General features: G+C 45.2%; 1 protein-coding gene across 1 annotated transcript in view; it reads right to left on the minus strand.

Moving 5' to 3' along the window:
- Window positions 1-2192: 2192 nt before the first annotated feature.
- CD38 (CD38 molecule) overlaps window positions 2193-23919 on the minus strand; it is a 34547-nt gene continuing 12820 nt past the window's right edge. Inside the window, exons 2-8 of the mRNA XM_090267055.1 lie at window positions 11190-11319; window positions 9549-9684; window positions 7831-7916; window positions 4968-5041; window positions 3476-3568; window positions 3043-3129; window positions 2193-2514 (exon numbers count right to left, since the gene is read on the minus strand). Coding sequence (XP_090123181.1) covers window positions 2451-2514; window positions 3043-3129; window positions 3476-3568; window positions 4968-5041; window positions 7831-7916; window positions 9549-9684; window positions 11190-11319 — 670 coding nt within the window. The 3' untranslated portion in view covers window positions 2193-2450. The remainder of the gene's footprint in view (window positions 2515-3042; window positions 3130-3475; window positions 3569-4967; window positions 5042-7830; window positions 7917-9548; window positions 9685-11189; window positions 11320-23919) is intronic.

Consider the following 23919-nt stretch of genomic DNA (forward strand, 5'->3'; position numbering starts at 1 on the left):
GCTGGATAGAGTAATCTCGGTTGTGGGTCCTTGCTTTTCATCACTTTGAATATTTCTTGCCAGTCCCTTCTTGCCTGTAAAGTTTCTTTGGAGAAATCAGCTGATTGTCTTATAGGATCCCTTTGTAGGTGACTCTCTGCTTTTCTCTTGTTGCTTTTAAGATTCTCTCTTTATCTTGAACCTTTGGCATTTTAATTATGAAGTGTCTCTGTGTGGTCCTCCTTGGGTCTAGCTTGTTTGAGACTTTGAGTGCCTCCTGGACTTGTATGTCCAATTCCTTCACCAAATTTGGAAAGTTTTCCTTCATTATTTTTTCACATAAGCTTTCAATTTCTTGCTCTTTCTTTTCTCCTTCTGGCATCCCTATGTTTCGGATGTTGGTATGTTTAAAGTTGTTCCAGAGGTTCCTATGCCTCTCCTCATTTTTTTCAATTCTACTTTCTCATTCTGCATTGGTTGACTTTCTTTTTTTCTTATGTTCCAAATCATTGATTTGAACCCGTTTCCTTCCCTTCACCATTGGTTTCATGTGGATTTTCCTTTGTTTCATTTGGCATAGCCTTCACTTCTTACCTTATGTGTTTGCTGTACTTAAGCATATGTGTCACCAGTGTTTTGAACTCTATGCCTGTTAGGTTGGCTATCTCCTTGTCACTTAGTTCTCCCACTGGAACCTTAATCCATTCCCTCTTTTGGGCCATACTTCTCTGTCTCCTCATCTTGACAGGCTTCTGTGTTTGTTTGCCTCTGTGTCTTAGGTAGAGCTGTTGCACCTGTTATGTTGTAAGGGGCAGAGCCTTAGTTTTTCATCAGTACAGGGTGACCCGTTTCACCATGTTGTAGCACTTTATGTGGAGGAGGGGCCTGAGAGGGAACAATACCTCTTGCTCAGCACTCACCCCTTTTCCAGGCAACTCTCCCACTTCCATATGGACCTGGTGCTTCTCTAGCTGTTACCCTGTCTGTTGTTCCCAGAGTGGGTGGGTCTGCAGACATTCTAGGACCCTGAGGGCCCTTTAAATGAGCGGACTCTGCTGAGAGACCGGCAGTTTTTTCCTCCACCCCAACCCCCACTGGTTTACACAGTCAGAAGCAATAAGGCTTTATTCTCCTCAGCGCTGGAACCGTGAGCCATGTGGTCTGGTCTGGTGCAGGGAGTGCTCCCCAGGTGCCCCTCCCTTCTTTTTAAAACGTGTGACCGTGCTTTCCGCCAACCTGCCACTGCTACCGCTGCTGCTGCCACCACACCGTGTCCTCTCCGCTCTGGTTCCGCCCCTCCTACCTGTCTGGGTGAGTATTTTTTCTTTCTTTGTTTGTTGGACTTCCATGCAGCTCGATTTTCTGAAACTTCTGGTTGTCTCTAGTTTTGAGGTAGTTGCATTCCTTCTTAGTTGTGGGGGAAGATGCAGTGTGTCTGTCTAGGCCTTCATCTTGGCTGGAAGTCTGATGTATATGTTTCAACAATATATATTTTAACTGCCTACTACATATGTAAGACACTGAGCATGAGGTGCAGGAGGAAAAGGGAGAGGAGGAAAAAAATGTAACTGTTTTGAAGTCATCCAGAAAAAATTATATCCCAGATTCTATTGTATTCGATTTAATCCAATATGCATTTACTAAAAGAGAGTATAAAGCACTACCAGTTTGGTATTATAGGCCTAGAAAGAGAAAGCATGTGTAGTTTGGAGTCAGACAAAGCTAAGTTCAAATCGGCCTCTACCTTGAACTCAATGTATGACTTTAGGCGAATTATATAACCTCTCTTCCACTTTTCCCTCTAACAAATGGAAGACAATAATATCAACCTCATAGAGCTATTAGAAGGGTCAGAGGTAAAGAACAAAGCATATGAGTAGCTTATATCTTCCAGAATATTTTCCCCAACATGACCTATAACCTTAGCATGGTAGTTTATCCGTAAAAAGGGTACAAAAATATATCCCGTGACAAAGTCATTCATTTGGAAATGTAATGTTTTCTGAAAAGCTTAGGCGTATACCTTTCTTTACTCACCTGTTCCAATAAGAGGGGACCGGTGTGGTCATTCTTCAATAGAAAGGATGTTACTGACATACAAACAACATAAAAGCACCAGGTGAAAATTACAATGAGATACCTTAGAGTATTTGAGATCGTGCTCCTTGATATGTCATCAGTTTGCCTCAAATAAACTCTTCAACATTTTAAAATAAAATAATATAAAAATTTCATTTTAATTTTATATAATAATTAATCTTTTCTTGAATGTTAAGAGATCAAAATAAAAACTATGTCAATAACACAAGTTATTTTAAGACTTGGTGCAGGGGAGGTTTCCATCTTCGGTGTTGACATGATGACAGAGGATCCTCCCAGACACCCCGGCTTTCCACCAGCATGTCTCCTGCATCATGCACAGCCATGTCCACGGCAAAGGCTAAAAGATCTGAAACCACCGTGCCCATGGCTCATACTACAGAACTGCAAGACGAATGCTCAGGATTTTTCACACACTGGAGAAACTTGATAGGCCTATGACAAGAAAGCCAAAAAGAAGATCTAGAGGCCAGGCAATACATCTATGGTTTAATTCATAAAGTAAAAGAGACACTTCATTAGCAACAAAAGAATGCGTGGACCACTTAGCATCCATATAAGTGCCTCTTCTGCAGTGACAACATGGAGCAAGGTCAAGTCTAGGAGTGAATGACTTAAAGTGGGGCCCAGTTTAGTTTCATGTCACTTGTAAAGCCCTAAAAATAAATACTGAGAAGGGATGTTTGGTGATCATATGTGGAGATAAAAATGACTATGTGGCTATGACATGGCATAGGTATGGACTATGAGTGTCAGCTGGCAATCAAGAAACAACAGAAGCAGCAACCTGAGGAGGGACCCCCATGTTTTCTTCGAAAGGTCACTAGCTGGGATCACCCATGGGTTAGGCTGGGAGTGGGGATGGGAAGGAACAGAGATTACTACAGATCACCATCAGGGCCTGAGGGAAAATGCCTGCAGACGGCAAGAAGGCTATTTCTTCCTCAAAACCAAATCAATTACCTGTAGTCATCCTGGCAGGTAAATGCAATATTCCTCTTGTTTAAAATCAATTTCAGATCATTTATGGAGGGACTTGAGCATGTGTGACTAGGAAAGAAGGGAGAAAGTATTAAAACAACAAGATCTGGTGAACATTTCCTGAGTCAGTTTCTTCTAGGCAGCCGGCCTCGCACAAAGCCTTGGGATGAGCAGGTGAAGCAGAGGTTGCCTCTAAGAGCTCATAGGTCAGCGGGGGAGCCAAAGGGGCAAACTGGGTAGATACCTGTTATTCAGATAAAACTGAGAGGTTGTTGGGATGGGCTGAATGTAACATAAGGCTCCATCCATTTCCTGAGCCAGTCTTTCTTCAGTGCATTCTTGTGACTGAATTATTTCATGGACCGATTCCTAAAGTAACCCTGAGAACATATGGGTACAAAGTAGTAACATATACCTGGGAACGCCTCCAAGGTCATGCATCACCCAGGCTTGTAGTGTAGGGACCTTCTCCGGACGCAAATTATTGATTTCCACGCGTCCGAAAGTACTAAGACAGAAGAGACAAGGAACGTTGTTAACCCCAAACTAAATCATTCAGGTGCCTGTAGCCCCTGTGAAAAGCCAGGAGCTCGGGCACCATTGGTTAGAACCCACCCTCTGCAGCTGATGCCACCTTTATTCTTCAGTGTGACCCTCAATGCATTAAGATCCTCAAAATAAGATGCTTAATCCGTACGTTGATGTTGATTCTTTAAGTACATGATCTTCTGAGAGTAAGCCTTAGACCAACATGAGGACATGCCTGGGCACTAGTTAGAAGGGCAGAATCTCAGTCCCACACCCCCTGCTGAACCAGCACCTGAAGCTGGGCAATCTGGGTGATCCGCCCACTCAGACAAGTGGGAGCACAGCCTTGAAAGCCCCCGATGCCCTGCTCTAACCCAGGCTCCCCAAATCTTCCCCGTCACTCTCTGATACCTGGAACCTCCTATGACAAGTGCTTAGGTCCCTCCTATCAGATCACAAAACGCTGGGATGTTAGCAAAAGCCCACACACAAGGTCGGGGTCAAAAGAAGAAGACAAAAGGACAAGTGCTTCTTTGTAGAATTAAATATTGAAACGGGAGAGAAGGAAACTTCATTTGGGGGACCCAGAGTGTTCCTGCCTCTCAGTCTGGCCCTGTCCAGGGAGAGACCGAAGAACCAAGACTGAAAAGGTAATCCACATGGTGAAAACCGTAAGCAGAGGGGGAAGGCACTGCTGGCCAATGGCGTGGATTCAATGAGGGGATAAGAGCTGACCCTCGTTGAGCACTTTCTCTTTGTCAGGCGCAGAGCTCAGCATTTTTCCTGCGTGACCTCAGCTCATCTTCATGTCCCCGTCTCCTCTGCAGGTACATCCTACAGGGGAAAAGGGGTTAAGGGCCCTGCCCAAAGTCACCTGCAGAATCTGTGGTGGCCTCTGCAGTCCCCACCTTTAACTAAGTTGCTGACAATGCCTGCAAAGAGATCATGAAGGTCAAGAGCACAGCCCAGCTCCTGATGTTCCCAACCGCAGTTGTAGTGCTGAATTGGAGCTCACGTGTTCATGTAGGAGAGACAGGTCTTTGAGGTATTTGAGGATGATGAGGAGTTAGGCAGAAGGAGGGAGGGGGCAGGTCATCGGGGGACAGCGTGAACAAAGACAGGAGTGTCATAACAGACAGCACTGAGAAAGTGGCACCAGGCCTCAAAAAGTCAAGACGGAGACCTGGACAGGCACAAGGACCATTAGGAATCAGGACCTTTAGAGGACTGCATGCGACGGACAAAAACATTCACTTAGAAGGAAGACAAAAATTTTACCTTTCTCTAGCCCAAATCCTCATTACTGACCTTCAGTGTGAGACATGTGCTTTTCTGTAGCTGAGCTAACCCTTGCAAATAGAATGCAAAGAAATAAGTACCTGTTTTTATCAAAGGTGTTACTGATGGACCCATTGAGCACCACCTGGACCACACCACAGGCATTTTCTGCAAACTAAAAAAAGAAAAAAAGAAGAAGAAGAAGAAACAGAGCCCACAGCGCCTCGGCGTGCAAACTTCATCAGCAGTTACACCCCAAACGGCTCTTAGCGTTGTAGCTGGTTTATGGGGAAGAGCCTGGATGGTGGTAGCTCAGTACTGCCCAGTCTATACACCTTCAGCCCGAATCACCGAGGGATCATGCTTTATATGAGAGATCTGTGTTTGCACGATGAAGTTCAACATCTGAACTCAGAAGTTCAGATGAGTAAGAGGAAGGGCACCGGAGGAGGAAGAGAAAAGCACTTTCCTGGCGCCATAAACCGCAGACACTGCATCTTGCATTTAATGGAGAAGGAGAGACGGTTCCACGGGAAGGGAACAGGACCTCAAAAAAGGCGACACTGAGGCTTGCCCAGGGACAGAGGGACATGGGGAATGAATGAGTATTTTTAAGCAGAGTTTTATTTCCTCATGCAGCCAACATTCAGCCGGACTCTGCTAGGCCCTGGAGAAAACAAAATAACAAACAGAACAAAGCCATCTACACATTTCGTCCAGAAAGCCCTCCCCTGGGCCTAGCCCGGGCCTCCTGGCTTTATGCCACTCTCCCCCACGGTGGGGGGGGGCTTCAGGTGGGCTTGGTCCCCAGTGCTGAGAGCTTTTTGCGAGCTGTGAGCCTGGCTGCCCTGTTGGCCGCTCAGCCGTTGGGGCTTTGAAGCGAATGCCTGGCCCAGAGTGGGCGCCCCGTGAAAATCAGGGAAAGGAGGAGGGGAGGAAGAGAGAAAGCAAGAAATCTAAGCAGCCTGTGATGCAGCCTAGGAAGGAAGGAGGGAAAAACGTAACAGGGAACAACAAAAGCTGGAGGCGAATGGGACCTCCCCTGGTAAAGGCTGAGGCCGCTGTGAGCTGAAAGGCCTCAGGGCTTGGGAGGACAGTGGCATCTGGGGGCAAACTGCCCTGGAGTCTGAAGTTGGATAGGTAAGTTAGTTCAAGGCGCGCCATGAATGCCAGGCCAAGAAATACGGCCTTTAGTCTGCACGTGATCAAACTCCACTGAACAACTTGAAATGGAATTGCTGGGGGTGACGAGCAGAGGACAGAGGCCCAATTAGTATCAGTCACAACTGCGAACTCAATCGAGAGCTTACAGGGTGCCACGCACTGACCCCACAATGCTATGTGATCCACAAGAGCCCCTGTGAAGTAAGTATTGGGTCCATTTATCCCAAGGTCACTTGGAAGCGAAAAAGTGGGATGAGATTCAAACCCCAAGAGGCACTGCCTCCGTTGTCAGAAAAAGGAAGAGGATCCAGGCTGAGGAGAGGAGGCTGTCTACATTCATCTGAGCGAGCATTTGGCCAAGGTGACGGTGCAGTTCCAGGGTGGCTCACAAGGGGCCTTCACCACTGTGCTCCCAGCACCAAGGGCAGTCTGGGAAACACAAGCAGGTGTTGGCTACCTAGAAAACATGACTTGGCTTTACAAGTTTTTAGCAACAGCACTGCCCCCAAATGTATCATAGAGTGAAAAAATAGACATTTTTCTCAGAAAAAAAAACAACTTTTCTCAAAAAAAAAAAAAAAAAACCCACAAAACTATACAGTGCCTCTGAATTTCCACAGCACACAGTAGGTAGTCAACAAATACTTGTTAATGGAATGTATATTCTTAGCTAAGTGGATAGTGGTATCTTTTTCAAATATTGCAGTAACCCTATGGGACAGGCACTAGTTTTATCCCCATTTGGTAAATGAAGAATCGGAAGGTCGGACAGATGGTTAAAGAATCTGTCCCAGTTGAAATGGTCTCCTTCCTTCAAATCCCAGCCTGTCTCTTTGTCTCCACCAGGCTTTACCTGACCCTCCTTTAAGGTGGGTTAGGGTCTCTCTCCGTTAGGGTCTCTCTCCATTGACCTTGGATGAGTCCCTTAATCTCCGGGTGTTCACTTCCTCACCTGTGACCTTCCCTCAGCACTAACTGTGAAGACTAAATGGGGTGACCCAGGTGAGGCACCTGGCCCAGGACTTGTCATACGTGTGCACTTAACAAACGTGAGCTTCCACCTGCCCCAGCTCCTCGGTGTCTGCATTTAATGGCGGAGAATTATAAATAGTGGAGTTTTACTTTCTCCCACTTCTCTCCTTCACTTCCTCCTTCCTTCTTTTCTCTCCCTTGCACGCAAAGGAGCAACTTATAAGAGAAAGAAAGAAGCACCAAGGCAGCTTAGAGTGAAGCCAGAAACAGAGAGACGGGGGCGGAGAAGATGGTGACTATGTCCCGCCTGGACTCTGGATCTGGAGTCAGACAATCTGGGATTCACTCCCAGACCTGCCGCTTGCTGTGTACACTTCGTAGATCACTAACTCACGTGCAGCTCTATTTTGTCCTCTGTACAATGCTGTGACACCCACGGTCCCTACCGCAGGGTGTTCTTGTGAGAATTAAAGGCTTTAATCCACGTGCCTGCCAACCAGGAAGTGGTCTGCAGCTGTGGCATAGTAGGATGGTTCCAGGTATCGAAGGTTGGTCAATACCTGGACCAGAGGATTAGACCAAGCAGGGGGTTCCTGGCAGCTGAAGCCAAAACATGGGTGAGGGCAGGGATTCTGGAACTGGAGCCCATGGGCACTCCACACGTGCCCTAGAATTATGCGTGAAAACCTTCTAGAATATACTCAGGAATATTTTCTTCAGGGAAGCACCCCAAACTTCTATTTCTGAAAGGATCAGATCAACCACTGGCTAGATGACCTCTTCATTCTTTGGGCTCCTAAATTCTAGAATTTCCCTTTTGGTACTTACCCGTCTGGATATCGTGTCCCAGAACACAGAAAGGGGGTTGCTGAGGCAGTCTTCCCTCCAGTGGGGACAAGACTGCTCATTCGTTTCTAAAAGGAATAGTTTATAGAAAATAATTAAAGTGGAAAATCAAAGATTTAATTAAGCTCCATTCTTCCCTGGCTGTTCAAGCATAGCGGAGCCCTCATCCAACGGCCCCACTGCCAAGGTGGAGAGTCGGCACATCTCAACCCAATTTCATTAAGTGCCCCCTGAATCCTCTCCAAGTCCTTACCTTACCCGCCAGATCCCAGACAGGAACATAGCGACCAGCTTTGAGTCATCATTCTGGGAAATTGCAGGAAGCTCATCTGACAGACACACCCCCCAACACTATCCCTATGGCCTGCCAGGGGGCTGGAGAAATCAGGGATAATACTGAGCCCTCCCGCCACTCCTCTGCTTCCTGCCAACAATCCCCTGCAGACAGCTCTCGGACTCTCCTCCCTCGACCCCTAACCTCAGACTCCCGTGGGCTCTGAGTCTTCCTACACCTCCCCCACCCCCACCCCCCGGGAGACAGGCTCAGGGGTCCGGGAGCTGGCACAGAAACGGAGCATGAACACAGTGTCTGTGTCACTCCTCCTGAGGATACCTGCCCAGTGCACAAGCATTTTTTGGTTATTTTGACATAACTGACAAGTAAGACTGTAAGACAGTTGAAGTGTACAAGGCGATGATTTGATACACACATACACGTGAAAAAATATCCTTGTGTGCAGTTAACTAACACATCCTTCAACTCACATATTTAGCAACCACTTTTCTACTCTGTTTCCATACATTTGGGGTTTTTTTGGTTTAGATTCCACACATAAGCGACACTATGCGGTATTTGTCTTTCTCTGTCTTTCTCTGACAAAGGTGACCAACAAGAGAAACCATACCATGCCACATGTAGCATCTTATATGTGCCACATTTTCTTTACCAATTGCACTTGACTGCACAAACATTTTAGTGTTAAGTCCTGGGGAGAGAGAGAGGAATTAGAGCCCTGCCTTCAGAGGACACACGATCCAGCAGAATTGAATAAGCAGAGAAAGATCAGTCAGGGTTGGGAGTGGTGTGTAGCACCAGTAGGGAAGGTTGATGTTGAACTTGATTTGGAAGAAGGAACGGGAGTCTTCAGACAGATGGGACGGAGGAAGGTGCTCCATGCAAAGAGAGCGCATGCTCAGGCACAGAGGTGTGAAATAGCCTCCCAGGTTTAGACCGCTGGCAGCCGAGCAGAAGGGATGAGGAAGGGAATGATGGACGATGAGAATCTGTAAGACGGAGGCAAGGCTGTGCTAAGGAATCTGCACCCTATCCTAGAGGCGAAAGGCAGCTACTTAGGTTTTTGGTTAGAGACAGAGCCAATCGCACTGTGGTGGCCAGTGGAGGCTGACCTGAAGGGGCACAGAGTGGACAGGAAGACAGGACAGTCTGAGTAGGCATGAGGGTGTGTTAGTGTGCCGGTCACAGGGCGTGGCGACGGGGATAAGGTGGGAAGATGAACACATGAGCTGGTCTAAAGAACATGATTCTACACCAGGCTGAGTTGTCATCAGGGGCGTAGATGGCAACAGGGTAGGTACCCGGGCCTCTGGCCTCCACTCTGATCTTTCAGGGCCCCTAGCAGAGCCCGGGACTCCTTCACCCCGCACATCCCTGGACGATCCCCAACGGCCCAGGTCCTCACCTGCAGAGATCGCATCCCCGCACCACCTGAGGCCGTCAGCAATGTAGCCCAGCAGTGTGTCCTCCAGCGTGAACATCTCCCGCTGCACCTCTGTGTACTGATGTGCCAGCTCACTGGACTTGCTCCAGAAGACGGCCTGAGGAAGAGTTAACACAACCTGTTTTGAGATCAATTTAATGAGCTTAAAAAAGCCCACCCGAATCCACATCTTTTTTAAGTGAAAGGCAAACACAAGAAATAGAGAAAATCACAAACAGTCAGGGTAAGCGTTGTTCAGTTCCTCACTGCTGCGTGCGTGTGTGTGTGTGTGTGCGTGTGTGTGTGTGTGTGTGTGTTCTAGGTCACAATGTAAAATGAGCTTATTATTCTGGGTGGCAGTAAAAAGAAGGCTGAAAGCCACTGATCAAAATCTTACACTAAACATAGGATGGGAACACATCTGGAGGAGGCATTAGGAAGCTACAAAATTCCAAAGTTATCTGCAAAACAATTTTGTCTTTGCTATGTTGGGGGAGAAGCATTCATTGTTTCTTAAAGGGCTCCATATTCCCTACCCCCACACAAAAAGGAGTAAATGTAGGGAGTTTTTCAGAGTCCCTTGTAGAAGCACAAAAAGTCAAATTTCAGAACCCTCTCCAGCCCCCTGGATCCACGGATCCATTCATTCTGACTTGGAGGTCGCGGAGGTTGTGCTCGGAAGCCCGGGCCCTGGACTCAGGCTGCCTTACGAAGCCCAGCATCACTGCTTATTGGCTGTCTGACCGGGGACAACCAGAGCATCATCACAAAGCCTCCCTTTCCCCATCTGTAAAATGGTAACAAGGATAATTGTAAGAAACTCATGGGATGCCGAGGGGATTAAATGGGATAATGCAAGTGAAGTGCACGGTCCCATGACTGGGCCACAGTCACTCGTGCAAAGGTGTCAGCAGGGGTCTGTGTACCCAGCATCTCTTGGGTGCAGGGCCTGGGCTGAGTGCATCCAGCAGGGACCCCTGAGTAACCCCAGCTCCCCGCTGATGGGATGAGAGGCTGTAGCATGACTTAAGGTGTCCACGCAGATGGCTTGGGCATATTGAATTTTCACCTTGCATGCTGGTGTTAGAAAAGTTTCACTCCATTACAGACCTATTCCAGTGCAATTAATATAGAAAACTCGGACCTCTCTGGCTCCAAATTTTATGCCAGTTCAACTGGTCACTTTCAAGGTCACCAAACTCGGTCACCTAAACTCGCCGGTGGTTCACTTTTCTCATTGGTGACATGGGGAAGGTTGCAAATTGTTGTTGCTGCTGTTGTCACCAGAGGTCAGGGGGGAGTTTTGTAATGACATAAAGTCGGATTATTTTTATTGGGTTGGATTGGGTTTCCTGTTAGGTTTGTTTTGCTGATTTTTAACCAAGGGTCCTTTCCTCTGTCTGAGTCCCTGTTTCTCTCTCCTACCTCCCCTCCTCCGATGCCCTAAACTCTTATCGTACCCCGGTGTCCCACTAACCCCACAAACTCCACCCCGGCCAACCACCCCTACATTCTTCTGTCCAGACTATTCCTCTTCCCTTATCCTGGTCAAAATGTGGTACTGTGACCTCTTCCCGCTGGCTTTCAGCCTCAGTTTTAAAATCAAGACCTCAACCCGGTTACCGTGTTGCAGGGTACGGTTTGATTGGTCAGCTTCAACAGAGGTTGGTAGTCTTGTTCCGTAGAGCTACAAGGGTCCTTGGAGAGAAATGCATTCAGGAACGCCTCCACTATCTTTTGGCAGTCCTTATGGCTGTGAGATAAAACATGGGAAACAAAATAAGGCATGAATGATGAAATTTCACACAAATTTTTTGGACATAATGGCCCTCCCCCACAAAAAAACTCATGTAGGAAGCATTTACTGGGTGCCAGGCAGTTCACATGCCTGATCTCGTCTAATCTGTACAGCATTTTTATGGGTAAGCACTGCCGTTCCTGCCCTACAAAGTCCCTGCTCTCATGGAGCTCACTTTCTGGTTAGAGAGACAAAAAGGACCCAAACGGGAAAGTAAGTTAACAAAACAAGCTCAGGTAATTATTAGTATGCAGGAAATCAGTGGGGACGCATGAACGCAGAATACCAAAGTGATGACCACTTTAGGGAGGCTGGTCAGGAGCGGTGTCCCTGAGAGATCATTTAAGCTGAACCTAAGTGATGAGCAAAAGTGCATTCCAGACTAAGAATATTGCACGTGCAAAGGCCCTGAGACAGAAAAGAACTTGCTGATTTCGAGGAACTGAGAGATGAACAGCATTACCACAGTGTAAAGAAACAAGGTGGTGGGGGGGTGATGGACCTCAAGTCAGGAAAATAATCAAGAGGTAGATCACTTAGGCCTTTTGGACCAATGAAAAGATTTCAAATTTTACTCTGATTACAGTGGGAAGCTGTTGGATGGTTTATAGCATCAAAGTGGCCTCATCTGATTTTTTATTTTGAAAAATGACTCAGGAAAACTCTGAGCTGGCCCCACAGAGGGAGGAATATGTCTGAAATAGACATTGTAACTCCGGGTCCCCTCCAAACAGGCCCTGGCAGTGGGAAAGCAGTGAGCCAGGAAGAACAGATTGGGGGATGCAGACAGCAGATGGATCTCTCCTTGTGTGTTTGTGCTAAATAAGTGCCCAGAAGCCCATCATTTTCTTGGGGCAAAGAAGCAAGTTTCCCCTGATAGAGTTCAGTTATCAATGTCTGGACAAAGTCGAACCTTTGGACTGAGATCCTAGGTGCAGTACCACATCAGGCAGCTTGACCCGAGGACGTAAAGACAAGACGCACTTTTCTGTTCCCTCTGAGCTTGCCCCCCACTGCAGAGCATGAGCAAAGCAGACCACTGCAGAGGGCGTATTGCCTGCCTCCTAAGCCAAGAACAGGCGAGTATTAGCGCAGCACAGGCCCTTCCTCAGCAGCCACCCTGCTCTTTTGGGGACAGGAAAGGGGGGGTGGGGGGGGAGAAGCCCTTTTGTTGATGGCAAGGATGAATGCCTTTGAGTTAGGCTACCTATCTGAACTCTGGCTCTGCCAGTTATGCTGTGTGTCCCTGGGAAAGTCACTCAACTTCTCTCTGTCTCTGTTTCCTCACCTGTGAAGTATCTCTAAACAGATGTTCTGGGATCGAGGAAAACACATGTTAGAGCCTTTCAGAACAGCGTCCAGAACAGAACAGGGGTTCAATCAACATTAACATTACCTTTTCCTTCCTTTCTTTCTGTGCGCCTAGCTCAGACCCTCCTGGCTGTGAGCAGGCATGCCCTGCCAGCAGGGGTGGGTGTGGCCCATGCCACAACCTCATGCTACCCTGGGAATGTGGCTCATCCCCACCGGGCCCTGGAGGGCCGTCAGTACATACCCTTCCTGGGGCGGTGAGAACCCACAGCTGCTCGGGGTCCGATCTAGGGCACAAACCCAAGCCAGAGGATGACACCCACTGCTCATCCCCTTGTCTACAGGCAATGTGAGTTTCTCCTTGCTCTCAGCTTGCGATGACACACACCCTCCCCTTAGTAAGAATCAGCCTAGAAAATGTAACTGCTTAGATGTGCAACAGTCACGGGACAAAATCCCAGACTGTCACCCACTAGTTGAGTACAGTGGGGTAATAATAATAACAACAGTAACAAGTAGCATGTATTGAGAGTTTTATATATGTTTTACATGCATGTATTATTAAATCTTATACCGCTTCTATGAGCAAGGACATCAGGATTTTATTGGAGTTAATAAGACCTAACACTGCAAGGATTTAAACAGGATAGAATTTTATTTCTTGCTCATGTATCAATCTGGAGTCCAGTACCTGGGACTGGCTGACATTCCACATGTCAGAGACCCATCTGCTCACTCCAAAATGGATGCTCCAGTTCCCGCCATCACAATGACATTTCAGTCCAGAGGAAAGATTAGGAAAAAGAAAAACGAAGAGAAAGAAGAAGGAAGAAGAAGAAAAAGCAGCAGCAGCAAAGGGCATATGCCAGCTGCCTTTTAATAATAGGAACTAAAAGATGTTCTATTTGCTCATATCTCCTTTGTTAAAATGTAGTCACATGGCTGCACGTAGCTGCAAGGGAAGATGAGAAATGCAATCTTAATGATACTGCTGGCATCGCCCTATGAGGCAGGCTATTTGATTGCTTCAGCCTCAGTTTCTTCATCTATAGAAGGGAGATCATAACACTTCCCTAGTGGGGGGTTTGCAACCGCCTGGCTCCCAGGAGGGTTCTCTTCATGGATCCCCCTCCACCTCCCCAGTCTGCACCGGGCATCTCCCCACTGTATCCCTGCCTGACTTCAAAAGCTGTGCCAGGACACCATTATCCACCTGGTGTTCTCCAAACATTATGTACCTGAAGAAAAGAGTTATCACATTGTGTACTCGGTGTCAGTCAAAATGGATGGTACATTATCAAGGGACATCAAGAGAAAAAGTGTCTTGGGGCTGTTTCACTTTAGGGGATCATGTTTTAACTCTTCTCATTGAATTCGGTGGCCTTCTCAGCAAGCCCCCGTTCAGGATTCCAACTCCCTCCTAAAATCCTTCTCTCTGTGTCCTTAGTCACCTCTGCAGGACTTGAGTTTGGACCAAGTGTAGAGGAGAGACATCTCCCTGAGATGAAAGGACAAGAGAAAATTTTCCATAACAAAAATATCTGGCAGAAAAGAAATTAACATGCACTGAAGACCTACCATATACCAGAGGCTTTCACGAGCCTGTTCTCACTGGATTCCCCCAGACTTGATGGACTCTCAGAGAGAACTCACAAAACCCCAATGTTATTTTTATGCTTCTTTGATATACAGACTCCAGTTCAAAACCATTACCTTCAGTGTTCATAAAACCTCAGGTGAAAAAGTCAACAAGTTCTTTGTTTAGAAGGAGCCAAGGGATAGAACATGAGAGTTGAAACACATCTTGGAAGAGTTTATAACTCAACTGTCTTCCCTTCCTCTGTCTTAGGGATCAGAGGCTCCTCTGTGCTCCACAAATAAGAAAAAAAAAAAAAAAAAATGGACAAAAGCAATGAGAATCCGGGGCAGACTTTATAAAGCCACTTTTCATCCTTAAAACCAAGAGCAAACATTTCACCCTAGATGTTCAAGTCAGCATCTCTATTGGCACAGACAGATAGATAGATTGATGATAGATGATAGATGATAGATAGATATAGAAAGAGAAAGGAATTAGGATGGCAGTGTACAGAGATGTTTGCAGTACTCATTCATACATGTCATCACAGAAATGGGCCTCAAGATCACAAGTTTGGCTCTAAAAAAAGAGAGGCTTTGATTTAGATATTTGCAAGAGTCCACAGTCTTCATTTTGTCCCCCCGAGCAGAGCAGAATTCCAGCAAATCAAATGGTGGCCAAGCAAAGGCTCTTTTGAGTAAGTTGGCTGAGGCCTTCGGGATTCTGTGTCCAGCAGAGATGGAAGCAGATCTCTGTGACGGGAGATGCATCATGGGAAGAATCAGACCTATTTCTGCGAAGTCAACATATTGTTTTCCTCCAATGGATCTTTCATTCCAAACTTAGAGGCCATAGTTGTGCCACCTCTAGGGAGACCCCGAGCTGAGGACAGGGACTGGGAGGTGGCAGTTGTTAGTCCAGGGACTAACAGAGCTCAGTGTGTGCTGATTGATGGCCCATCCTCAGGGGCTACCTGAACCAGAGGGGTTGTTGAAGTTCCTCTGGTCCTGGGTTCTCAGTTCTGGCCATGTCTGAGGACAACCTGCGGAGCTTTGGAAGAGATACAATGCCTTGACTCCAGAGCACCTAAGTTAGAATGGGGACAGTGGGAAGAGGAGAACCTGCCATTTTTCCAAAGCTCTCATTCCCACACCCTCCCAGCCCCCCAACAATGCCCTTCTACTTTCTGCCTCACGAAGCTGACTGTTGTGGGTACCTCATATCAGTGGAATCATACAGTGTTTTTCTTTTTGTGTCTGGCTTATGTCACTGAGTACGGTGTACTCAGGGTTCTTCCATGTTCTGGCATGTGCCAGAGTGTCCTTCCTCTTTACGGTTGAATAACATTCCACCGTAGGTGTCTACTACATTGGGGTATCCGTTCATCCATCATGGACACTTGGTTGCTTCCTCCATCCATTCTTTCATTCCACAAGTTCTTACCATGGGCCCCCTGTGACCCTCACAACACGCACAGGGCTGTAAAGATAACTAAGTACTATTTCTATCCTCAGGGCACTCCTACTAGGGTCCAGGACAGAGAAAGGACAAAATTAAGTACAATTAGAGTACAGGTGACTTGCCCAAGGCACTAAAGTGTAAAAACAATAAATAGCAGAGGATAGGAAGAGGATTAAACGCAACAAAACAGAAAACCTCCACTACACGATTCAGTGTCCCCGTTTTGAAAATGGTTTTCCTTTGTCTGCTCCTCCAGATGTTGAGACTCGTGAAACCTCTCTGTATTTGTAACCACGGGGAGTTTCTATCTGAGCACCTTCTGGCTTCGCTTCCTTGGGCGGGATCCAGAACAATTAGAGACGTGCAGCCAAGAAAGAGTGGGGGCGTCCTTAGGGTGCCTCTGCCCAGTGGAATACAAAGCACCCTTTGAATGATGCACTTATGCGCAGCTTTGAATAGCTTGGGGAATGGTTATTTTCTGTGGAGTGAAAAAAGTGGACTTCAACTTAACAGCCAATAGAAAAATGGAGACGTGTCCCACTGATACCTAGGGTTGTCTCTGGGAAGAGGAATGAAGGGGAACTCTCACTTTCACCCTATATTTCTCTTTATTGTTGGTTAACAACAAAAATGGATTAATGTATTATCCAAAAAGAGCGCTTAAATTTTTTTAATTAAAGATATACTGTGATTACAACCAATTTTTAAAAACTGAAGGAACTCCCCCGCCCCCCCAGTAACCAAACCGTGTTCTAAAAAATAGTTATAATTAGCTGCTAGGATTTGCTTTGTGACCTGACACTTTATATTTTCTATAATAAGCATATATTACAATCAGGGCTCAAAACAACACTGTTATTTTCTTAAGTTGGTTGAGCAGTTAAACCACAGATGTTTGAGAATCTTGGAAGGTCTTAGAACATGGGAACCTCAAGCCCAAGCCCCCTTGGTTGCCACCTGTTATTTCTGTGCCCTCCCCCGTGTCTTCTGCGTACAAGGTGCCTTTCCTCATCCCTCATCCAGTTAAAGACAATCACCAGACAAGACTTAGCATTGGCCCCTGGCCCGCTTGTCAAGGTCTAATAATGTGAAGTAAGGGTTGGAATTGGGGGAGGGCCACAGACTTCTTCCAGTGGAGCATTCTCTCTGTTTTAAAGGCGTCCTTCAGCAAGACTGCATCGTCAAGTCACACTCTCCCCAGTCACAGATCATACCCAGGATCAATCTTTATGAAAACTGTCAAGGAGACAGGTCATTGAGAGGCACAGACAGAGCAAGGAAAAGATGGCATATCCTACCTACCCTTTGGGTCCCGCCCGCCCTTCTGCAGGGGACACACTCTGCCTGGCCCAGAACAACAGATCAGGCCCCTGAGTGAGGCTGGGGAGGGTTCCTCACACAGCTGCAGGGACTGCAGTGCGGAAATGCCTCCATTTCATTCCCCAGAGAGCTCTACAGTTTACACACTTTCCCAAGCACTCGTATCTCACAGATTCGGAATTTATTATACTTTCTATAAAGAATCCTTGAACCAAGGGCCTCCTGCTAAGGTACGCAAGAGACAGGTCTCTGTTCTAGCAGGTGTCATGAGTGGAAATACATGGGAGTCCAGCTAACAAGAAGACTAGACCAGCTCACTTGCCCTCCTTTCGTTCCCCAGGATCCTCCGTCTTCCCAAATGAAGTAAAGCCATCGCAGGCCAGCTGCTGGCCCCTTCCTCCCTGTGACCTAGAGTGTGTTACGTGGTATACAGAGATGCTGGACAAGAGATGGAAATGCAGCCCCTGACACTGCAGAGCCGGTCTGGTACTCACTGGGAGGCCTTGGTGTTCTACAGAACATAATCCAAGGGCACCAACGTTAGAAAGGGCCACTGTGTGACCATGACGGACTTCAATGTCAACAGATAAAAACAATGTCCAAACGACAAAAAAATGACCAAACTTCCTTTTATCGTAGCAAATCTAGCGCCTGCTGCTTCTTTACCAATGACAGCTTCAGCTTTGCCTCATGCCTTCAGCCTGGTGGGTACAAATGGCTAAGACACCCTATCACAGAACTACTCGCATCCCATTCTCCTCCTTGGCAGCATCTATGCAAAGCCAGCCTCCTCGAACCTTCCTCAAAATCTCATAAAGCAAGCCCAAATCCCGTGAGCCCTTTCTAACATCCTTGAACTGAACCTTCCCTGCCCCCATGGGTCCCAACAATGAATGCTTCTTTCAAAGAGCCAGAAAGCCTACCCTTATTCAACTACAGTGTGTTCCTGGTGGTCTTGGATTGGGGGCATTGGTGGTAACCGGCATTCTCAGATGGGATGGTAAAGAATCGAAGCCCTGTGGAAATCAGCACACTTGGCAAGAGCTCCAGGAACAGCTTCTGCAAGTCTAGATTTATTCGTAAGTTTTCTTGTTGAGCTGGAATCTTGGCCTAATAGCAGTTTTCTGCTTGTAGAGCAGGCTGGGCCCAGATATCAGGACTCAAGGTCAATGGCGTGTCTGCCCCTTCCTGCTACTCTGCTCCTTCCCACGGACCCCAGCTAGTTCCTCACTTACCTGATTCCCCATGAGTCATGCCCTCCTGTTCACGTCTCACCCCTTCTCCCTCCCTCTGACCTTCCGGGCAGGTTGCCCCCAGGTGCCAGTGGCAGGACATAGGAGCGGAAGGAGGGAGTGTGCTCCCCAGGGGCTAAGGGCTTAACTGGCCCTCCTCCTGTTTACACCTCACACTGGCCCTGTGGGGAGCACGCTACCACTCCTGTTTCAGAGCTGCTGAAGCTCAGAGGTTCCCCAGCGGGTACAGCACTGCCTTCTATTCCAAACTCTGCTCTTCCTCCTGAACAATGCTGCCTCCCCAAGGAAACTTAGGCTCATGGCCCCATTCTTGTAACAAGGTTGTTCCTGACAGAAATGGGGACCTCAGGCCCCAGAGGGGTTGCCATTTCCCTAGAGCACTTGAGAGGTTGAAGACTGGAATAGGGCACAGTTATTCCCAGGTGATGGGTACAGTGCATGGGGAAAGAGAGGATGGGGCAGAAAGGGTTAGTCTTATGCTGTGAATTCTATGCTAAGGTGAAAAAGCAGATCTATTTGGTGGTTAAATGCATTTGGTGTGTTGTCAGCCTCCTTCAGGGTTCATAACACTATGCTGTCATCTCTCTCTAAACCTACGCCCTTCCCACAAATAATTATATTTCGAATCCCCATTAATAAAGCAGCATCACCTTTATAACGTGTTGCTCACCAGGGAAAGAAAGCTCACACACCTTAAATCCTCATTCCAAAAAGCATTTAGATCTAGAGCGGTAATTACATCCATTCAATGAATTTTCCTGCTGACAAGTCCTGAAGACTTGTCCTGGCCCAAAGAAAACAAGCACCTTAACTCAATTTCTCAATTTCGAGGCTCCTGGGGTGGGTACTGAAGGCAAAGACTGCCACCCTGTGGTCTTGCAGTGGAGAACAGGGATTGGTGAGGTTCACTGAGGCAACTTCTGATTTTCTCAGCAGTCTTCAAATCAGAAGACGCTTCAGGCAAAAAGAAAGCTTAAATTTTATTGAGAATCTAGTATGTGCTAGGCACATTTATGAACATGTAGGATACAGCAGTAAATAAAACAGACAAAGGTCCCTGTCCTTGTGGGAGTTTACAGTCTATCAGAGCAAGACTCACAATAAACAATAAATAAGTTATGGAGTACCTTAGACATTTTTAAGTTCCATGGAAAAAACTAAAAATAGAGTCAGATAAGTGTGTCAGGAGTGATACAGAAGGAGCTGGCGGGGCTCAGCATTAAACAGGGTGGACAGTAGATGACATTTGAGCAAAGAATTGAGGGAAGTAAGGGCCTTAGTCATAGAGACATCCAAGGGAGCAACATTCAGGGCAGAAGGAACAGCCAGATCAAAGGCCCTGATGCCTGGTAAGTTCAAGAAATGCCAAGGCAGCCAGTGTGGCTGCAGCAAGTTGAGCAAGGTGAAGAGGAGATGGAAATGGAGTCAGAAGGATAATTATACCAGGCTGCGCAGGGCTTCATGAGCCATTGTGAGGAATTCGGCGTCTATTCATGGTGAACTGCAGAGCCATAGAGAATTGCTTAAGTTTCAGGGGATGTCTCTGGCTGCTTTGTGGAGTATAGTCTGAAAGAGGGAAAGGGCAGAGGCAGGTAGACCAGAAATCTGGACAGCTGTTGCTGAGGGTTCTGATGAGCCTGGTAGCAATAAAGATGGTGAGAAGCAGTAGATTCTGGATTCATTGTGAATTTCCTAATGGACTGGATGCGGGGTGTTAAAGAAATCAGGAAACAATGATAACCCAAGGTTTGGGACCTGAGACAATGGAAGGACAGAGTTGTTCTTAACTGGGATGAAGATAGAGGGGACATTGATCAGGAGTTCAATTTATGACACACGGAGGTTTTTTTTAACTTTTATGAAATCTATCGGGGTGACATTGGTTAATACAATTGTATAGGTTTCAGGTGGACATTTCTGTAATAAAAGCTGTATATTGCACTGGTGCCCACCCCCCAAAGTCAACCTATCTTCCCTCGCCTCACCCCACACTGACTTTTAAAAGTTTATTAAACATGCAAGTGAAGCTTTGGAATAAACAGATGGGTATGAGTCTGAAGTTCAAGAGAAATAAAGCCATGAAATTATCCAAAGCATAAAAAGGCAAGGAAAAGATGACCAAGAACTGAGTCTTGAGACACCCCGACATAAGAGGCTGTGAGGAGAAACCAGCAAAGACTGGAAAGGTACCACCAGAGGTAGAGAACAAAAAGCAGAAGGCTGGGTTATGCTAGAAACCAAGTAAAGGGAGGACAGTAATCAGGGAGAAGTGATTAGGAGAGTCACATGCTCTTGTTTGGTCAAGGACATGAAGCCTGAGGACCAACCATCCGCATTATCTCCAAGGAAGCTGTGTCACGAGCTGTTTTAATTTCCAAATGCAATGCCAACCTTTTCATTATTGATTCCTAGGTTGCTGTTTTCTCTTTTTGTCAGATAATGTATTTTGTGGATTTATTTGGGGAAAGATCTGGGGGAAAACATATTATATGTGTATCATTAAGAAAGGGACATCCTGGAGGGGACTCCTACGGGCCCATGAGGTGGATCGGGAGGTCTCCTCTCTTTGTTCCCTCCCCCTTCCTCCTTCCTCCTCCTCCTCTTCTCCGTTGCTCAATCCTACAGACGCTCAAGGTGGACCGGGAGTATCCCTCTCACTTCCAACCCCTTTCCCTCCCTTCCCTCAATAAACCTGGGTGTGGAAACCTAAAAAGAAAGGAACATCCTGGACCTTTTCCTTTCATGCCTTCACCTTTCATCCCCATTTCAAGCCTAAGCATGTCTTCCCCTACAATATTAAGCAAGCCCATTCCTTAATAGTTACCTGTTGGAATGAAAGTTACCCTAAAACTGTAAAGCAAAACAAATTAGTGAAAGAAATTTAATGCTCAGGTCTGAATCATTCTGTGACAGCTACTTCTTATACTCATTAAAATCTACTTATAATTATTATAATATCCAATTATTATAATATAAACATGAATATATAAAGTATATTTATATCAATAAAATACAACTTCATCTAGTTTATATTTCCATTATTTTGTTTAATAAATACAGAGTGGTTGCTAACTGCCAGGCAGAGTATTAGGTATTTAGCTAGCAAAAGCAAAGTTTATTCTATAGGGAAAAGTACAAAATAAAGACAAATTAAAACAAAACTACAGCAACATCTTTCCTTATCATATGGATAAAAATTAGGAAGTCAGAAAACCCCCTAAAATTTCAAAATAACCTGTGTAGTAAAGTTATGGGGAAATAGAAACTCTCATTGCTCCAAGAAGAGAATGAACTCATAAGGAGATATTTGGCTCTTTTTAAAATTGCATTTTATTGTTTATGCTCTTACAATTGTCCCCACTCTTTCCCCCTGCGCCCCTCCCCCAAGCGCCCCTCCCCCAGGCAATCCCCACACCATTGTCCATGTTCGGGTGTCATGTATATCTGTTCTCTGGCTAATCACTTCCCCTTATTTCATCCAGTCCTCCCCGCCCCAGAAACATAACTTTCAAAAGAAAGTTGTAAGTTTTGTTTATCTCTGGTGAAACGACAAGAGCTTAATGGGGACTCATTAAAATAACCCTTACCGTCATTCTGTCTTTGCTTTGCTCTTACATTGTTCGTATCAACACCACGTGGCCGCAGTCTGTATCGTTTTTAAAATCACTGCACACAGCCTTAGAAACCATATCCTAGTCAATCTGTTTTCAAAATTAAAATGGTATTATATTCTTTCATGGAGCGATGCCACTTCCAGGAGTCTATCTTACACACACCAGGATTTTGATTCAGCATTTTTGTAACATACTGCAAAAGGTATAAAACAACCTAAATGTCCATCAGTACAAGTCAAGGTGTGGTAAAAAAAAAAAAAAAAAAATCCATCAAACGGATACCCTGTAACTTAGACTTCCCTGATAATCAGGATACATTGATAAGTGGGGGCAGAAAAGGAGACACGGAAGAGAGAATGTGTGTGTGGAAAAATAACTATAGATGTATGTGTTCAGAGAACATTTCTGGAAAGATACAGGAAAAACAAGTAGCATTATTTGCCTCTGAGAAAGGAGAAATGGAAATTGGAGGAGAGGTATTTTTATTTTTTTCTGTAACATATTACTTCCTTAAAAGCTAGAAAAAAGGATCTAAAACAAATATGGCAATAAGTTTGTCTCTTAACATGGCATAATGAATAAATAGATATTTGCCATATCCTTTCACGGCATTTTAGTGTGCTTAATATTTTCATAATTGAACATTTTTAAATTTTAAAAATGAAAAAAATGAGAGGAAATATGGATTAGGAAAAGAAAAAGAGTTTCTTGAATGGAAAGAATGAGGAAAACTACTGGGAAGTGAGTTTAGAAATTTTCCAAATGTCAGATTATAGAGGAAGTTTGAATTATGTCTATAAAATAATTCATGGTAAGGTCATCACTTTAAGTGGATATATATCTTCCATTTGTGAATCTCCTTACTTTTTCAAAAAACTGGTGGCCTTCTCCACTATTTAGAATTCCACTCTGCGGATTAGTGATTTTGTATTCTTTTATACTTTTACTTTCCCCAGTGTTCTATGAAGGACGTGTTTTACTTTTATAATTAGAAAAAACTAAGAGTTATTGGAAGAGAACATAATGTTTTTGTCTTGCTCCATGTATTCTTCAAATTTATGACCTCAGTTTTCACTTTCCTTATTGTTTTCAAAAGCAAGATTCTCATTATCCCCTGTTCCAGAGTGAATATTTACCAGTGATAATTTGATGAAAAGATAATCCCCTACTCTGCCCCTCATATCAACTATAAAATTCCATGAATATTATCACTCCCCTCCTTCCAAAGGCTTTGAAACACACACACACTCAATTCTTGGTTTCATCTATAATCCTGTTTCGTTCTCAAATCCTTTCTATTTATTATTTCCACCATCCTTTATTTAAAGAAAAATTTGGGTAATTTTCTGACATTTCTAAGGGATCCCTTTAATGGCAAGAAAAAAAAAATGACTGACCACTTCTAAATTTATTACAAAAAACTTCTTAACTAACCTCTATTTAACTGAGTTACTGTATAAACAACACTCTGCTCTTTCTGTTTATTTGCCTGTCTTTTACATAATTAACAAGCTACTCTCTAGTATAACCAATAATTTTTGTTTCTACTGACTTGGTTGTTATTGACCTATTTGTTATGCTTGTTTTTTAAATTATATTATTTAATTTAAGTTTACATAAACAAATGGAATAAGTGGGAAAAGAAAACTATTTTTACTAAGCTGAATGTCTTGTAAAAATGACCACAGGTGGGTTACTTAAAAAAAAGTGTTACTGAATTTGATTTTGGTAAACCAATTGTGGAAGACAACAAGGAGCTACAAATCTAGATGTATTCTTTACTTATATGACCTCAGCCTACTTTTAAAAAGCTGCTCCTCAAACAAGCCCCAATTTCTTCCATCTTGAACTTCTTATCCATCCAGCCACTAACCCATTTCTGTTCTCCTTTCCAGCAAAATCCTTTGCAAGATTTTCTATGCACATAGTCTCCCATTCCTGCCTTCCTATTTTTGTTTCTGGAATGCAGTTTGGACAGACTTTCATCACCCCCACTTCTCTAGAGCTGATGCTGTCA

The sequence above is a fragment of the Furipterus horrens genome, unplaced genomic scaffold (assembly GCF_987537825.1).
Source record: "Furipterus horrens unplaced genomic scaffold, mFurHor1.1.pri manual_scaffold_2, whole genome shotgun sequence".
In the NCBI taxonomy this organism is placed as follows: Eukaryota; Metazoa; Chordata; class Mammalia; order Chiroptera; family Furipteridae; genus Furipterus; species Furipterus horrens.